Source organism: Meleagris gallopavo, chromosome 14 (assembly GCF_905368555.1).
Source record: "Meleagris gallopavo chromosome 14, MGAL_WU_HG_1.1, whole genome shotgun sequence".
Classification (NCBI taxonomy): Eukaryota; Metazoa; Chordata; class Aves; order Galliformes; family Phasianidae; genus Meleagris; species Meleagris gallopavo.
Genome location: NC_139417.1, coordinates 16,786,554 through 16,802,659, shown reverse-complemented (window position 1 = coordinate 16,802,659; position 16,106 = coordinate 16,786,554). Strand labels below are relative to the sequence as shown.

Below are 16,106 nucleotides of genomic sequence, written 5' to 3'. Positions count from 1 at the left end.
TTCCGTGTCTTTAATTGCAGTTGGTGTCATTGCTAAATTTTCTCTGATTACTCCCTTGCAAACACTTTAAAAGCCATATGCCATCATGTGGCTTAGGCAGAATTTTAATAGGGAAAATAGCAAGTTACTTCAGTTTCCTCTTAGTCTCTATTACAGAATATTGTAAAATATGAATTGCGCAGCTGCTGAAACAATGCAGATTTTGAGCTCAGTGGCTGATATGAGACATCATGTGTTAAAACAAGAGCAGACCAACCAAACATGAAATAACCAGAAAAAAATCAGAACCGGGACCTGTTGCTGAGTCAGCACAATGCACTCCAACATCCATTGCTGTATTTTCAGGATTATTTATGGGAGCATCCACTTCCCTAACCAGAACCCAGTCAAATTGAAAATAAGACATTTCAGTCAGTATCAGAACAGTATTATTCATATCTTTAACTTTTGGCTGTCTTAGAAATCTCATCAGGTGTGAATCATGGAACTAGCTGGTGTGAATTAAGTGGGTGTAGAGGAGTGGTCCCGAAGAAAATAACCTTCAGAATGTAGGCTTTAAGTGTATAAACCAAAATTTATGAATTATATTTCTCCTTTGTTGTAGGTCTACCTGCATTTTTGTTTTCAGGCTTTTGCTTTGCTGTCATCCTGAGTTTCCTTATAGTTTTGGTTCCCCAAACCAGCATTGCCTCTTACATTTTGTTTGTAAGAAATAAAATCTTCCCACTTCCACTCAGTGCTTCCCCACTCATGTGCTTGCTGTCTTAAAACAAAAAGGTGCAATTTAATTAAAAGCCTTTTTTTTCCTTTTCCAGAAGCACTGACATGAACATAAAACCTGATGTTGAACCCAGTTAGAAGCTGCTGCACTTATGGGGCTGACCTCCCCCAAAAAACCTTTACCAACATTTCATTTTTGTTATATGGCAAGAGGTGTTTTTTCAAAGCTCACATAAAGCAGAAAATGACCATGGCAGACCCTGACAGTCACACTGATTTAATTGTTGAGCCTTATATAATTTAAGTTTAAAAATGACAGGCAATTTTGTGAAATGTTTTCTCATTGAGCCCTCAAGTGTACAGAGTGCCTAGAACAGTATGAGTGTGTTGTGGGTGGTAGAGTGTACAGTAAATAATAATCAAATAATACTAAACAAATAGTAGAAGCCAACCAGGATGTAGCAAACAAATAAAAAATGAGTAATAACAGTAATTTCTAATACCTTATCCATGTACAGTCTCCAAATAAGGAAAAAAATGCATTGGAAAGCGAAGGCTTCGTTCTCTGAGGAAGCCCAGGAGAGATGTATTGCTTTCATTTATAACAGAAAATCAACTGAAAATTTGTAATTGACAGAAAGGAAGTGAGTTTATGTCCCTTGAGGTGCAACAAGCAAAGGGTGTAAACATAATAAATCACGGAACAAGTTGCTTAATGTGAATTTTTTGGAAAAAATCAGAATACTATTTCGTAAAATACAGTAAATACAGAATGAGATGGTGGCTGTGGGGCACTGGTGAAAGAAATACCACTCTCCATTTTTAATGGAGTCAATGAAAATATACGTATAATGGGAAATTAGGTTTCCAGGAGCACTCATTCATAGGCTATTGAAGGATCTAATTGAACTGGAATATACTTTGCATGGCTTTCATAACTGTAAGGACTGATTTCAGTGAATTTACTCTCAGCCTAACCCAGTATAATGGTGACAAAATCAAGCTGCTTATTTTCCTGCTGAGTATACAGATGTGACCATCTTTGCTGAATGCTGTTAGTTTTTAAATAAAATAATACTTTGAGTTCATCAAAGCAAGTAGCTAAGTAAGTAGCAGAACTGATAAAGCCTGGCTTCCCTACAGTTGTCTTTTGGAGTCTGAATTTGATATAAAGCAGAAAATGAGTTGTTGTTGTTGTTTTTTTCCCCCTAATGTTCCTGCATTGATACCTAGTTTGTGCTACAGTTTTCTCTGTCTTACAATTGCTCTCATCCCTCACTGCTATGATAAAATATGATTTTCTAGACTTTCCCATTTAGTAAGACCATACAAAGAGGTCCCTTTCAAGTCCTACAGACCTGCTGCATCACTTCCTTTATTTACTCCCTTAGTTTTTCTGTGGCTGATGGAGTACTGCATGGTGCTGACTGTGGGCAGAGCCATCAGTGGTGCCTCTCAGTGCTGCTCTCTGCTCACTCATCCCTCTCTGTAACAGCAAAGCACTGATGCTGCATCTCGGTGTCTTTGCTGGAAGATAGCAGAGTAGCTACACAGGACTTGTGTGGTGTGGACTGTATGTGCATGACTTTCTCATGGAACTCTTGGGGCGTATCTCAGACATCTTGCTGAAGTCACACGCTGTCACAGGGTTTCCCTTCCCGTTCCAGTAAGTGCTCTGTCTTTTCATAACAAATCTGTGTTGGCCTTTGTTACAATAAATTCAACCTCTCAACTTACACAGGAAGCAACTTTTATGTGAGTGCACTGTTTCACTGGAAGTGTGGCGAGTCTAGAAGGGTAGATGGTTATTTTCAACAACAAAAAATCCCATTATAATGGAAGTTTAACTCTTGAGAATATAACTGAGAATGTCAGTTGTTCACATGCACTGTTCCAGCAAAATTATGGTAATGGAAGGAGTTTAAATATTGATAGAATAAAATTAAATGCAATTATGAGCTATTTCATTTGATGCCCTTTTTACATTAACCAGTCCATAAATATTTTAATAATTTAATTTATTGAGTGTTTTTTTTATCTGCAGTATCTTGCCTTTTGTTAAATTATCCTGTTGGCTTACTGCTTTCCTGGCTGCATGTTCACACTCAGATATGGGAGTTACGAAAATACCTGCTCTTCTTTTTGCAATTGCATCCAAATGTCTGCACTTCCAAATTAAACCTGTGCAAAAAAAATGGATGATCTCCATTTTGTAGGGGCAGTGCAAATGCTACAAGATACTTCAGTGCCAAGGCAGGTCAATCAAACTATAATCGTTTCCAATTAGCACTTGTAGAAGCTCTAATCTTTTCATAAACTTTCAGCTGAGTGGCACTTGGGTGAAAAATTATTTCTTGCCTGGGAAACCATTAAAAATTAATTTCCTTTCATTCTGTAGGATATGAATGCAACAGGCACACGGCCTCTCACAGGAAGGGGCTTTTGCACAGCTCAGAAAGGTATTCTGAGAAAAATAATTACATGTAATTTATGCCCAATCTCCTTGATTTATCTTTTCATGTGAAGTTTTCCTTTAAAGTGTCCGTGAAGAACTGCTGTTTCATGCAGAGATCAAACTTTTCTGTGAAGAATGTAGTTTTGCTTTGTGCTGAGCTCTTCCAGGTGTTTATGGATCTTTGGACATTCTTTTCAGCTGCATATGCCAGTGCTATTTCTCTCAGGTATCTAGCTGGGCTGTAGATAATAAATTACTTTTCCCTTTTAACAAATTGTGGTCGAATTTTTGCTATCTCAAAAAAAAATATAAGGATTCTTGTGAATCACTTTTGGATAGTGATAGGACAAGGGGGAATGTTTTAAACTGAGACAAAGGAGATTTAGGTTAGATATTAGGAGGAAGTTTTTCACTTAGGGGGTGGTGAGGCACTGGAACAGGTTGCCCAAGGAGGCTGTGGATGCCCCATCCCTGCAGGCATTCAAGGCCAGGCTGGATGTGGCTCTGGGCAGCCTGGTCTGCTGGTTGGTGACCTGCACATAGCAGGGGGTTGGAACTGGATGATCACTGTGGTCCTTTTCAACCCAGGCCATTCTATGATTCTATGGTAAAAGATTTGGAATTGTTTTCATGTGTTTTCATTTTCTGGAGCAGGAGGCTTTGTTGAAGAAGCTGTCTGCTTTTTTAGTTTTGCTGTTTCTGATTCTTTGGTGCTTTTTTTTTCCTATCATTGGTTCTCTGGTCCTGTTACATAATATTATATATAATAATGTTACACGATGCAGTAAAACAAAGACCTGTGAAGATAAAAATGTGGGGGAGGAAAAAAAACAAAAAACCTTACCAAATATCTTTATTTTTATAACCGATCAGAGTTGTCATTTGCTTGGATCTTCAACGAGTATCCATCGTTTGTCCAAGAGGACAGCCGGCGATTTGTGTCTCAGGAGACCGGTCACCTCTACATCGCCAAAGTGGAACCTTCAGATGTGGGAAATTACACCTGTGTCGTAACCAGCACTGTGACAAACAGCCAGGTCCTTGGGTCACCAACTCCTCTCGTGCTGCGCACTGATGGTATGGCTTTCCTTTTCCCAGTCTCGAAATAACGCTACTTTCACTGTGTTACAAACAGCTGGTTTCCAGCGAATGTTTTTTTGTGGCAGTGTAACCTTTGCTGCAGTCTCAGAGTATTGGTTGCTTGTAAGATGATAAACTATTTTTTTGTTGTGCATTCCTCTGCTACATCTGACAGTGATTTCATTGTAAGGTCATTGTGCGTGAGTTTCTAAATGGAGCGCAAGAGAAATAAATTTTGAATGTGATGTTACTCAGTGTTTTAGAGAATGATGGCTTGAAAAATGAAAAATGTCTTTTCTCACTTGTCTTGCATAGGTGTGATGGGAGAATATGAACCCAAAATAGAAGTTCAGTTTCCTGAGACGCTTCCTGCAGCAAAAGGCTCAACTGTGAAACTGGAATGCTTTGCCCTAGGAAAGTAAGTTCTCGTCTTCACCCATACTGCAAAGCTGAAGTGTGTTGGAGTTCATCTGCACAACAGATGTGGGCATCTAGCGTCATCTTTTTGGTAGTCTCCAAAGATCAAGTTTTGACCATCATATTTACTACTTTGGAATAAGATGTGAAAGAACCTTGAAGATGCTTCTGTTGTTGTTGGAATTAAAATGTGCATGCTTGCAATGCAGGAATTTACGTTTCACTTCAGATTCTCTTGAACAAGATCAGTGAGTTTTGCAGGTGTCCTTTGAGGTAGCTCTGCTTTCTCAGTATAAAGGAACTCTTGTTGAAGTCAGTGACAATTAGGACTGAATTTTACTGTTAAATGTACCTGATGCTTTCCTAATTTTGTCCTTCTTTTATAGCTGAAATCAAGATTAAAATGCATTCCTCTTCTCAATGACATTTCACACATAATTGCTATCTTTTCTCCTTCATAAATGATTTGAGAATGCATTTATGTTTCTGTAAATGTATTTAGCAACCTCTCTGCAGTTTATTGTCAGGTGTTCATGATTTTAAACTCCAGAATGGTAACTTAATCACATGTTATTGCTTCTGTTCCTCAGCTAGGTGAGGGAAAGTTTACCTATCAGAGAATGAATGGCTCTTCTAGGGTGGAACCTGGGGCTTGCCTTGGTTCCCCTTCCCTTGAGGACACTGGTAAAGCTCTCCTGTCTTCAGGGGAGGCCAGTGGTGATTTACTGGAAATTTTCCAGTCATTGGACGTTCAGATACTCGTGAAAAATCTGATGCCATAAATAATAGCATGAGGAACAGAACAGCATATGCAAATCAGTAACCATGCTGTCTGACCATCTGTCATGTACAGTATGAATACTACTTTTAATGCAAGCTTTAGTCACTTCGGGGCTTTAATGCATATTAGTTTAAGTACCTAATTTTTACAATCAAGTACTTGCAGCAAAGTTATTTAATGAAATCCCATTATTTTTGTTTAGTCCCGTGCCTCAGATTAACTGGAGAAGAACTGATGGTATGCCATTTCCGAGCAAAATAAAACTAAGGAAATCCAATGGCATGATTGAAATACCTAATTTCCAGCAGGAGGATGCAGGACTGTATGAATGTATTACTGAAAACTCAAGAGGAAAAAACATTGCAAGAGGTCGTCTCACTTACTATGGTAGGAAACTTTTTCTTTCTCCCTCTCTCCTATCCTTCTTTACACATGAAATATAAACCACTATCAATTAGTTTGGGGTTTACAGCTTCTACAATGCTATTGCAAATTTGTTCATAAAAGTTCCTGGCCTCTTGCAGAGAAAGAAGATAACTTCTTCACCAATGTTTTGCGTAACACTTTTGGTAAATGTCCACATTCAAAAGAATTGCTTAGAGTAATGCAGGAAGTGACTGTGCTTGTTTAGAAAAATGCTGGAATGATGATATATGTATATATTTAATACTTTTTGTTGGTCCGTGGGTGAAAATATAAATTTCTAGTGGATTAGATTTATTCAAGGGACTGTATAGGCTTCACATTTTCAGGAAATGATGGATATTGCCAATTCTTTGCTTTCAAAAAAAAAAAAGTTTCCTTTTTAAAAGAATAAACAAATAGGATAATATATTCTAGAATAAGAAATGAAATAATAGGAAATTTAAACGCTGGAAAACTGACAGTCTCTTGTGCATTTAAGACTGCAGAGTGAAATGAATATCAGCAAAGCATGATGGTGGTGGTTTAAAGCTAGAGCGATTTGCAACAAAGTGGTAATTGACAATTTTTGTTAAAGTCAGATCTTTGCAAATTTAATTTTCTTCAGGTAAATGGCAATTTAGAGACTGATTCAGTCTTTGCTTTGGAATGTTTTCATCATGTAGGAATATTTGAGTAAAGATTTTATTTCTCTGTCTTGTGGAAAAGCACGGTGCCTACCTACTGTGTGTCACTTGGTTCTTTGTATGGGAAGCTACTGTTTACTGGAACAGGGCAGCAAGGCAGATTTCGGTCAATGATGATTTTAATTTAAGAAGCAAGCTATAAAGTGGAAGGAAAAAAAATATTCCCCTCCAATTTCCAAATAAATAGTTACACTAAATTTTGCATATGCTAGTTATAGTTAGATCTTTTAGGTATCAGATAACGTAGGACAAAAGAGCTAAGATGCTTTCTCTGTCCGTGTCATCTGCAGTTCTAAAGTTGGCAATATACTTTTCATTATATAGCTTATATAAAGCTGTTTCAAAAGTTTAAAGTGAGCTGTGGTTCGTGCGTCAGCGTGGTTCACTAGTCTTACAGCAGTTCTGGATCAGAGCAGCTTTGTTCATTAGTTCTTATGATGTATTTATGAAGGTGGGTGATTTTGAAGTATTTGCACTACTTCCAGAGTTCTTTTTCTGTCATTAAGGGGCACCGATCTCAAATAATAGATCTTGCTAATCAATAAAAGCAAGTGAGTTGCAGTTCTGAGAGAAGTAAATTGTGATTTGCAGATGCTCAGTGTGAACATCTTCATTACAAACCCAGAAAGGGATCTGAAACCTTGAATAGAGTTAATATTCCACTATAAATGTCTGCCTGTCCTAGATCCATCCCTAATACGGTTCTTTAGACTGAAGAAAATGAGGCTTGTAATGGCATGAATGTTACTCCAACTGTTTTATTTTGCTTGTTTTGCTTAATGAAACCCATTCTGCAGAATTAAGTAATTTTTCTTATTTTGTTATTGCTTTCTTTTTTTACAAATAGAATACCAACAATTCCGTAGTCAGGACAGAATAATTTTGCAACTCTTTGAGAATTAGGAGAATTGTTCTGGTTGTAGTTTAATAGTGTTCTGTAACTATGGTATCTGGATTCCCAAAAAAGCTTTAAAAGGAGTTGGGATTAACATTTTCTGTGTTGTCTTAGTGAAACAAAATGCAAAATCCATCCCTTCACAGATGAAAAAAATATAAAGAAAATGGTGCAGTTTGACTAAAAATACAGGATTTTCTTTTCTTTCCAGATTTTAAAGATTATTTGTAAATGAGACAATAGCCTACCCTAAACGAAAGCGTGAAATGTTTTTTTTTTGCTTTGTTTGGAAACTACTGAAACATTCCAGGGCCGTGATTTAACAGGGAGTTGTTAGAGTTGTATGGTCAGGTTGCAGTTGGACTTGATGATCTTTAATGTCTTTTCCAACCTGAGCAATTCTATGATTCTAAACTGTAAATCTTGAATTCTGAAAGTTGGGGGTTTCAGTGCCTAAGTTGTTTGATTTAACAATCAGTTGTGGTTACTCTGCTGTCCTGCCTTTACTTCTTCCCATAATGAGTCGTGGTATTGAAGTCATAAAGCACTGGAATGTAGGCTGAACTTCAGTCATGCCCACAGTAGTTACCTCAAAATGGATTTTATGCTTGAGTTTGCTAATTCTGTGCACTTCTGTAACAGAACAAAACAAAACCAACTCTGTATTTTTTCTAGTTTTATTGTGGGGTTTAAATGTAACTCTAAAGACATAGCTGAGTTGATTATTCAGATAGATATTCTAAAACGTATTCTGGGTTCTTTTGTAACATTACTAACAGACTATTAATCTTCCTTTTTCCTCATGAAGGATTTTATCAAGAAAAGCCCAACATCAAGTTCAGTTCATTGTCCCCTGTGCAGTTCTAACATGTGTTTAATGACATTTTTCTCCTCAGTGGAATTCAAAATGTGCTAAATATAGGATGAGATTATCTAACTATGAATTAATATAAAACCTGAATATATAAATAATTTGCTTTCACTTCAGTAGTACATTCATTTGTCATTACCCTTTTCCATAAAGAGATAATAGAAGAAGAAAGAGTCCATGACTTTTCATAGCATGGAAAAATGAGAAGAAATTAAATGGTTACATTTTTGCATTTTAAGATGCAATTAAACAACATGTAACATGGCAGAGATATGTAAAGCAATTAATTTAAAGGGTAATTGAAGAAAAATACTCTTAATTAGCACGTGTTGATTTAACGGAACTCATGCTTGACGGTACTGAGGTAAAATGTTTAATAGGGAGAAAAAATTCTTCTGTTCTGCTTTTGTTCTGCAGCAGTGGACTGAATAGCAAAGGTGAATTGTGCTGGTGGTCAGAGTCAGCCAGCAATGTCACTTCTACTTGCTTATAGCAGCAGCCATTGCTGTTCACTTGGCTTGATTTCCACTTTATGTAAATGCAGACCCCCAGTAATAAATAGCCAGCATATAAGATACAAAATACATGTTAAAAAAAAAAAAAGAATACTGACATTGGTGAGAATGTAGCACCCAAATTACACTGAAGATACATTGCTCTTCAACGTGGAAGAGCATCATAGTTCAGTGGTTTTGTCCTGACTCTGTCTAGTGTATGGGGGAGGTCCTCTTATCATTGGCTGTAGAACTGTAAACAGCTGAATAGCACTGAGGAAGTGCTGACCTCGATTAACTTGAAGTTTAATTGACTTAATAATTTAACTGCCTTGCTTCGGAGGTACTTTGTTCAACTTTCTTGGCATACGAAATGGTTCCCAACTATGCAATGAATGCTTCTAAGCATACGTATGGAAGTAAAAAAAAAAAACAAACAACTTGTTTTCAGGTATCTGTGAATGGAAGTTACTGCAAGCTTCTTTGGGCCTGGTTGTTTTATCAGAAAAAAGTTACCCGTGCTTAAGCTCAGTTAAATCTTTGAGTTAAAGGTAGGCTGATCACTGCTGTATCACTGCTGTAGGCGTCAGTATGAGTGTCATAGTCTGACTTTCAGCGAGGTACTACCTTGAAAAACAGAGGTTATATTTTCTGTTTTTGCGAAACGTTGTGAATTCCCAGTATGCTTCATAGCCTCTTTTTCTTGAGCTATGGAAAGTGCCTTTTGACTCTGATTTATTGCCTGATTGCTGAGCTAGATCATCTTTCATTCTGTAACTTTCAAAGCAAAGACGTGTATAAGCAGATTGCATCTAATGTGTGAGCCTTAATTAGGGACTATCCTGTAGCCTTCTGCCTCCAAGCAGAGGGACGGCATCCTCAGCACTCCCTAGGAGAGCACAGAAATCATGGTCCTGAAGCTTTGCCTTTCCTGAATGCTCTCATGTTCTTTCTGTGGTTTAGAGGATTGAAAAGGAGCTTTTTATTGGAGCGTCTACTTTGAAGTCTGATTTAAATATTCCTGCTGGCTTGCTCCATGGATGCTGGGGACTCTTTGAGGTACCCCCAAATTGTTTACAAATTGGATCTCAGCACAGCTTCTGGAAAGCTTTAATCTCCAGCCATTGCTTCCAAGAGCTTCAGCCCATTCACTCGTTGCAGTTGGTCTTTGCTCTCATCACCAAACCCCAGAACAGTCATCGTAAAGAGACTTCTTAAAAATCTAAAAAAGAATTGTCTTTCTTGCCATAAGGCCTAAAGGGATTCCCCTGCGTCTAATGAAGTAACAGCTGTTTTCTCTGGGATCACCTGCCTGGCCTATGAGATGGAAGAACATGGTGGTCATATTCACCCCAGGAAAAGATGACTGAGCCTTCTCCCTGTCACTGAGGCTAAATTTTATCAAATTACACACTTGTATTATTTCATGCCTGTGGGACTGTGAGTTATTACAAGGAATATATGAGGCAATAACAACTGAAGCAAAATATGGGCTGCTGCCTTTACAGCTAACTGACCACGATGCTGATGGCTGACATTGCTTAGAAATTCAGTTACCTACAAGTATTTTGTCTTAAGGGAACCTTTTTCACATCTTTCATGGAGTTCCAGAGAACTGCAAATACAGTACAGAATCCTATTATGATCTTAAACAGTGTGCTACAAACTCCATTAAAAGTAACTTACAGCCTCACAACTTACAGGACATCCTGTCTTTTTCATCTCAGTGAAGGTATGTTGCCCATTTGCTTGTTCTGTGCTTAAGGATGAAGGAGGAGTGGTGACCTCAGGAAGATCATGGCTATGCACCAAAGCAATGCAACAGCTCAGTGAGAATGAGACTTTGTACCAAGTCATTACAGTCTCCTTCAGGAGCACAGATAAGGAGTTAGTGTCTCCAGAATGAAGCCAGATGTTCTAAGCAGGCAGCATTTGCCTGATGGTGACAAGACCTCAAGAGGAATTTTTGTTCAGAATCATTCTGGTACAGTTGGGCAGGCTGGATGAGGAGGGTGGTGCTGTGCTTGGAGAGCAGTATCTATTTTCTGAGAGGAACTGGAGATTACTAATATGTGACCTTCTGTCTGCTGTTTTCTCAGCTGCTGCAATGTGGAAATCTTTGCTAAGATTCAGAGCATTGCATGGAATACTTCCAGTTGTAATTGCCCCATTTACGCTGTCTGTTCAATTTTGAACTGGTTAGTTGAATTATTTTTCTCAAAGAATTTCTGATATTTTCTACAGTCATTTTTAGAGACTTTTAGATGTGGAAGATTGAAAAGAGTATTTGTTTTTCTGCCGGATGCCTTGGTCAGTAATTGGAAGAGACAAAGAGCTTCCCGCAAGGAAATCACTGAGGTCTACATCAACACTCTTGCAAATGATCAAGCACCATGAATTTCACACACAGTGGCTTTTGAAGCTGTGTTCATTTCTTTTCTGAGCGATGCTCTTGCTGCCATGCTTCTATCATGTACACCCTGGAGAACTAGGAGTGCTCTCCTATGGAGACTATCTAATACAATAAGTCCTAAAATGCAAATTTACAGTGTAGTCAGTGTTCTATTCTCTAATGATGTTGAATTGAAGATCGTGAACTTGAAAATAGACTACAGCTAACCTACTTTCAAGTGGAGATACTCAGCAGATGTGAAATATTGCACATGTATGGATCCTTCAATAATTCAAGTACTGTTGCTTGTTGCATAAATATTTAGGTATGCAAAGTGCAGAAGGTGTGCTGACATGGAGGCTTGAGCTTTCATCCTCTTGACACATATGGGACAACTACTCCTAGTGGCAGTGTGAGATAAAGCAGTGGCTCTTTATTTTCTTTTTTAAACTCCAGTGTAGCAATGTTAGCTTTCAATATTTAACCGACATTAATATCAGTAAAATAGGCGTAGGGTGTTTGTCTGACACGAAGATCAGGTTATCCTGTCTGCTACAGCTGACCTTGATAAAGACTGTGTAAAAAATACATGAATCTCAAATCGGTGAAAGGTATTAATGCTCATGTGGCGTAAGATAACTGCAAAATAAAAGGAGTAACAGGAGGTTTCACTGTCAGCAAATACTGGTTGAATTCCAAAGCCTCCTAAGTTAGTGTCTAAATGAATACAATTTCAGTACCGTTTTCTGTGAGAAGATAATCCTGATTATTTATTCATAAATAGTGTTAATCCTTTGAGTCAAGAAGTATGGTACAGTATGTGACTGTGTTGAGATCTTACTGCTGTTCTGAAAATAAGAAGGAGAGAGAATTTATATAACAAATCTTTTTTAGTGAAATGAATGCCAGTCCTCATCCAAATGATGATCTGCTGGTCTTGTGCCTTTGGCAGTGGAATAGGTTCAGCTCTCAGCTGTGCTGCAGACTTCCCTTGTGACCATAGGCGAGTCATTAATTTCCCTAGTCTGAATTAATTGCTGCTATAACACTATTGTAGTAGGAAGTTCAACAGGAATTAATCTGACCTTAGGTGCTTCCATCACTCATCTGTAAAATAATGATGTTTTCTTATATCACTGCTGTTGTCCTTTTTTGTTTTGATTTGAGAGTGTTAGTGTCTGTATACTTAAGGAAATAAAGGATTAAATTTCAAATATCTACTGTGTTTTAGAAGTTGATGCTTTCAATTTAGTAGCCAAAGTATTGCTAAAAGAAAATATTGTTGTAAATACTTACCTGCATGGCTGCCTCTCATGTACATTATGTGGCTTTTGCTGTTGTTTGCAGGAACAAAAGTGTAGCCCGTAGCCTCATTATAATATGCTTAGATTATCCAGAAACAGAGATCCTTAGATTCTCTTCAGCATTAATTTGATGATTTGGCTGCATCAATTATTTAATTCCAATAATCCTGCTAATGTCTTTGTCTTACATTTACCTCACTTTTAAATTTGTGTTGATTGTGCTCCTGAATTAGTGATTTTAATATTGGTTCGACTAGTTCAGCTTTAGTGATATATCATCTCAATTTTCTTTTGTTTTACTACTTGCAATAAAAATATTTAGAAGGAACAGTGAATAATTTCTTTCATTAGTGACTTGAAGCGGAACCAGTGAGAGGCTGTGGTGGTACAACAACTTTTTAGGGTCTTCCTTGTTGATACATATTTCATCTGCAGCAAAACCACACTGGATCCAGATGATAAAAGATACTGAAATTGCCGTAGAGGATACCTTATACTGGGATTGCAGAGCAAGTGGCAAGCCAAAACCATCATATAGGTGGCTGAAGAATGGAGACCAACTGTCAGTAGAGGTAACATTCATTTCTGAAGAGCACAATGGTAAACAAAATTAGCACTAACTCATATAGCAGTGAGAATATTCAGAAAGTCCTTGTAAATAGTCCAGATAAATATTCTGTATACTTTTTCATGTTTGTTCATCGGGAGCATCCAGATAGAAACATCTAAAGCTGCAATATCTGAAACACGAGGACAAATTATATTGTACAAAAATAACTCAGCTAAAAGGATATTAAAGAGCAATGGTAGAACCACGGAAATAATTATATAAAGAAAGGCTGGAGAAGGAAGTTAATTAAAATTATAGATTAGCAACTGTAAATGAGGGATAAAGAACTTAAATGATTGTCTTACACTTGCTATTGGAATTTTGTTGAAGGTAATAAGAAAGCATTCGCAAACTTCTTGAGAAAAGATGGCAAAAATTGCAGTGTTTGAAAGATAAAGAGTGGTGTAACCTCGGTATTTGTTTTAATCTGTTGTTAAGCTAATGGAAAGTCATACATTTGGTGACAGGGAAAACTGTAGTTAGCAGGTCTGCCAGATCAGAAGTGCAGAAAACCACTGGGTACCCATATCGATTTTCGTTCTCACTGTGCACTGAGAAAACTGCTGAATCCAGGTTATTGGGAATGTAAGCTAGGGGCAGTAGCCTGTAGCAGGAGGGCATTTTGCCCTTGGCCACTGCTGTCAGGACTGCTCAAATTCTGTGCGCAGCGTTGGCGCCTGGAGTTGAAGAAAGGATTGCTCAAGTGAGTTCAGTGGATGGCTATGAAAAATGACCTGAGCACTGAAAAACAGTTCGTAGCATTCAGGGTGTTATAGTTACATGCTCACTAAAAGGAATGGTAGTGTTTTGCGGGCAGGTTCCGTGATGGAGTACAAAATATATTGGTGATTTAAGAGCGCTGTTACTAAATTATACAGAGTCACTGAGGTAATGTGCTTTTTAACCTCAGTGAGTACAAAAATAACTTTTCTCATTCAGTTTTCCCAGTTCTCCAGCATGGAGCACTGGTGTCAAGCCTTGAAGGCATGATGTAAGGGAATAAGCATGACTTTGGAAATGCTTGAGGGCTGTGCACTGTAGGACTAACTCACTGAAGGCGGGCACCAGGGAGACAGCAGAAGAAGAGTTCTTTGTGTACCATGATCGTTTGTCTTCAGCTCCTGTGATAATCCTCCTTCATGCTGGGTTTGCTCCACAGAAATCTCCTGCTGCGGTTATTCCACTTAACTTCCCTTCCCCATAAATGAATCTTTTGTAAGGAGGAATAACAACAGGAGCTCAGGATGGTAGAAATAGGATCAAGATGTGGAGATTTAAGCTTTTTACTTTTAGGGACTGTACTGTGCATTGTCTAACTTGCAATTAACTGGGAATGGATCCATCACAGAAGGGGCTGAGCTGTGTTGGCTGTACAGAGACAGCTGGATTTGCCCTTCACTGGGACCAGCTGTGAGTATGAGCCCGTAGCAGAAAGGGCAGAGTGAGTAGTGTTGTATTAAGCCTGATGAGCCTCATGCAGGACCTCTGCTAGGCATTGCTGCTCCAGAAAAGCAGATGTTCTTGAGAAAATCGTTTGTCCTTCTGTTCATTATTATGTCTTTCCCCGAAGGAGAAGCTGTTGGATTTGTCTTTGTCACTGGTTCCTCTTGTCACCAATCCCTATCACTCCATCCCAAAGCAGTCGCTTCCCACTGTAACTCATAGAGCTTTCCAGGAAGCATCAGGGTGAGAAGCATCCTGTTCTTCATTCAGTAGCCCTGTCAGCTGTAAGGCACTTAAATATGTCTTCCATTTAGTGACTATTGGAATTTTTTCTGCATAGTATCACAGAGAGCTCATTAACAAATGGCAAGTGTGAAATCTCTAAATAGTGTGAAATGCCAGTGCCATCTGTGTGTTTTGGATGCTCTCGTCTTCCTAGTATGATGTCCACATTTCTGGAGAAATGCAAGGGTATTTGAGAATAAAAAGCCTCTGTGAAACTGGACAAGTTTGAAGAATTGGTTTTATACACTGTATTGCCAAATCTCAGTGCTGTCATACGAATTATTTTAGAACTGTTCTTACGTGACATCTGCCCCATTAGTCATGCTGATGCTGTCTTATTTGAATTTCTTACTTATTTTAAAATTTTCACAGGAAATACATCATCAGTAAAGGTATTTTTCTTACTATTCAGGGAAGGATCCAGGTTGAAAATGGTGCACTTACAATATCGAATCTAAATCTGACAGATTCTGGCAGATACCAGTGCGTAGCTGAAAATAAACATGGAGTCATCTATTCGAGTGCAGAGCTCAGGGTTGTAGGTAAGATTTTTCCTTTCTATTAAATCACAGCCCTCCTTCTCCCTCTCCACACACCGTCCACCTGCCCAGTACTCCGCCTCCTCATGATTTCAGCTTTGTAATTCCCTCAGAAACTGTCAAATTAAACATTTTTGTCAACCTATTATCTTTTTATCTGCAGTGCAGAGGAGTTTACTCACCTGTTTCCAGAGCATTTGCAGTCCAACCATTCATTGCTTTAAAACAGAACACAGATAAATTATTAATTAGGCAAAGAGCAGATACAGAGGCTTGGATACAGGCCTGGAGATGAAGACTTCTCACAGGGTCTGGACGTAGCCCTGGCTCAGCACATTAATCAGCTGCACTGACCTTCTGCACTGTGCCTCTGGTGTTCCCAGGGGAGCAGTGCAGTGGGCTGCTCTTGTGGCAGCCTTCCTTGATCGAGGGGACAAGAAGTTGTCACTCAGTCATTCAAATGATGTGCGTGGGAGTCTAGAATAAATGGCAGCAATTTACTTGAGGAAAAGAGTGAACTTGCAGACTGCCATATGCATTAATATGCTTGTGTAATTTCTACCTCCAACACGGAAAGACTGAAATCAAAATTAAGCCTACGAAAGCAGTGCTTTTGGGCATGAGTTATTCCCTTTCTATTGTGTAAGGCTACACTCAATCAGCAGACTGCTCCCTCAGCCTCATTCTCCTAAAATCCTGAATTTCCTTTTG

General features: G+C 38.4%; 1 protein-coding gene across 1 annotated transcript in view; it reads left to right on the top strand.

The window, feature by feature from the left end:
• Positions 1 to 16,106, top strand: part of LOC100541675 (contactin-3) — a 92,418-nt gene that overhangs the window by 51,839 nt on the left and 24,473 nt on the right. The window contains exons 4-8 of the mRNA XM_085235935.1: positions 4,049 to 4,252; positions 4,571 to 4,673; positions 5,656 to 5,840; positions 12,954 to 13,090; positions 15,269 to 15,398. Of these exons, the coding sequence (XP_085092061.1) occupies positions 4,049 to 4,252; positions 4,571 to 4,673; positions 5,656 to 5,840; positions 12,954 to 13,090; positions 15,269 to 15,398 (759 nt within the window). The remainder of the gene's footprint in view (positions 1 to 4,048; positions 4,253 to 4,570; positions 4,674 to 5,655; positions 5,841 to 12,953; positions 13,091 to 15,268; positions 15,399 to 16,106) is intronic.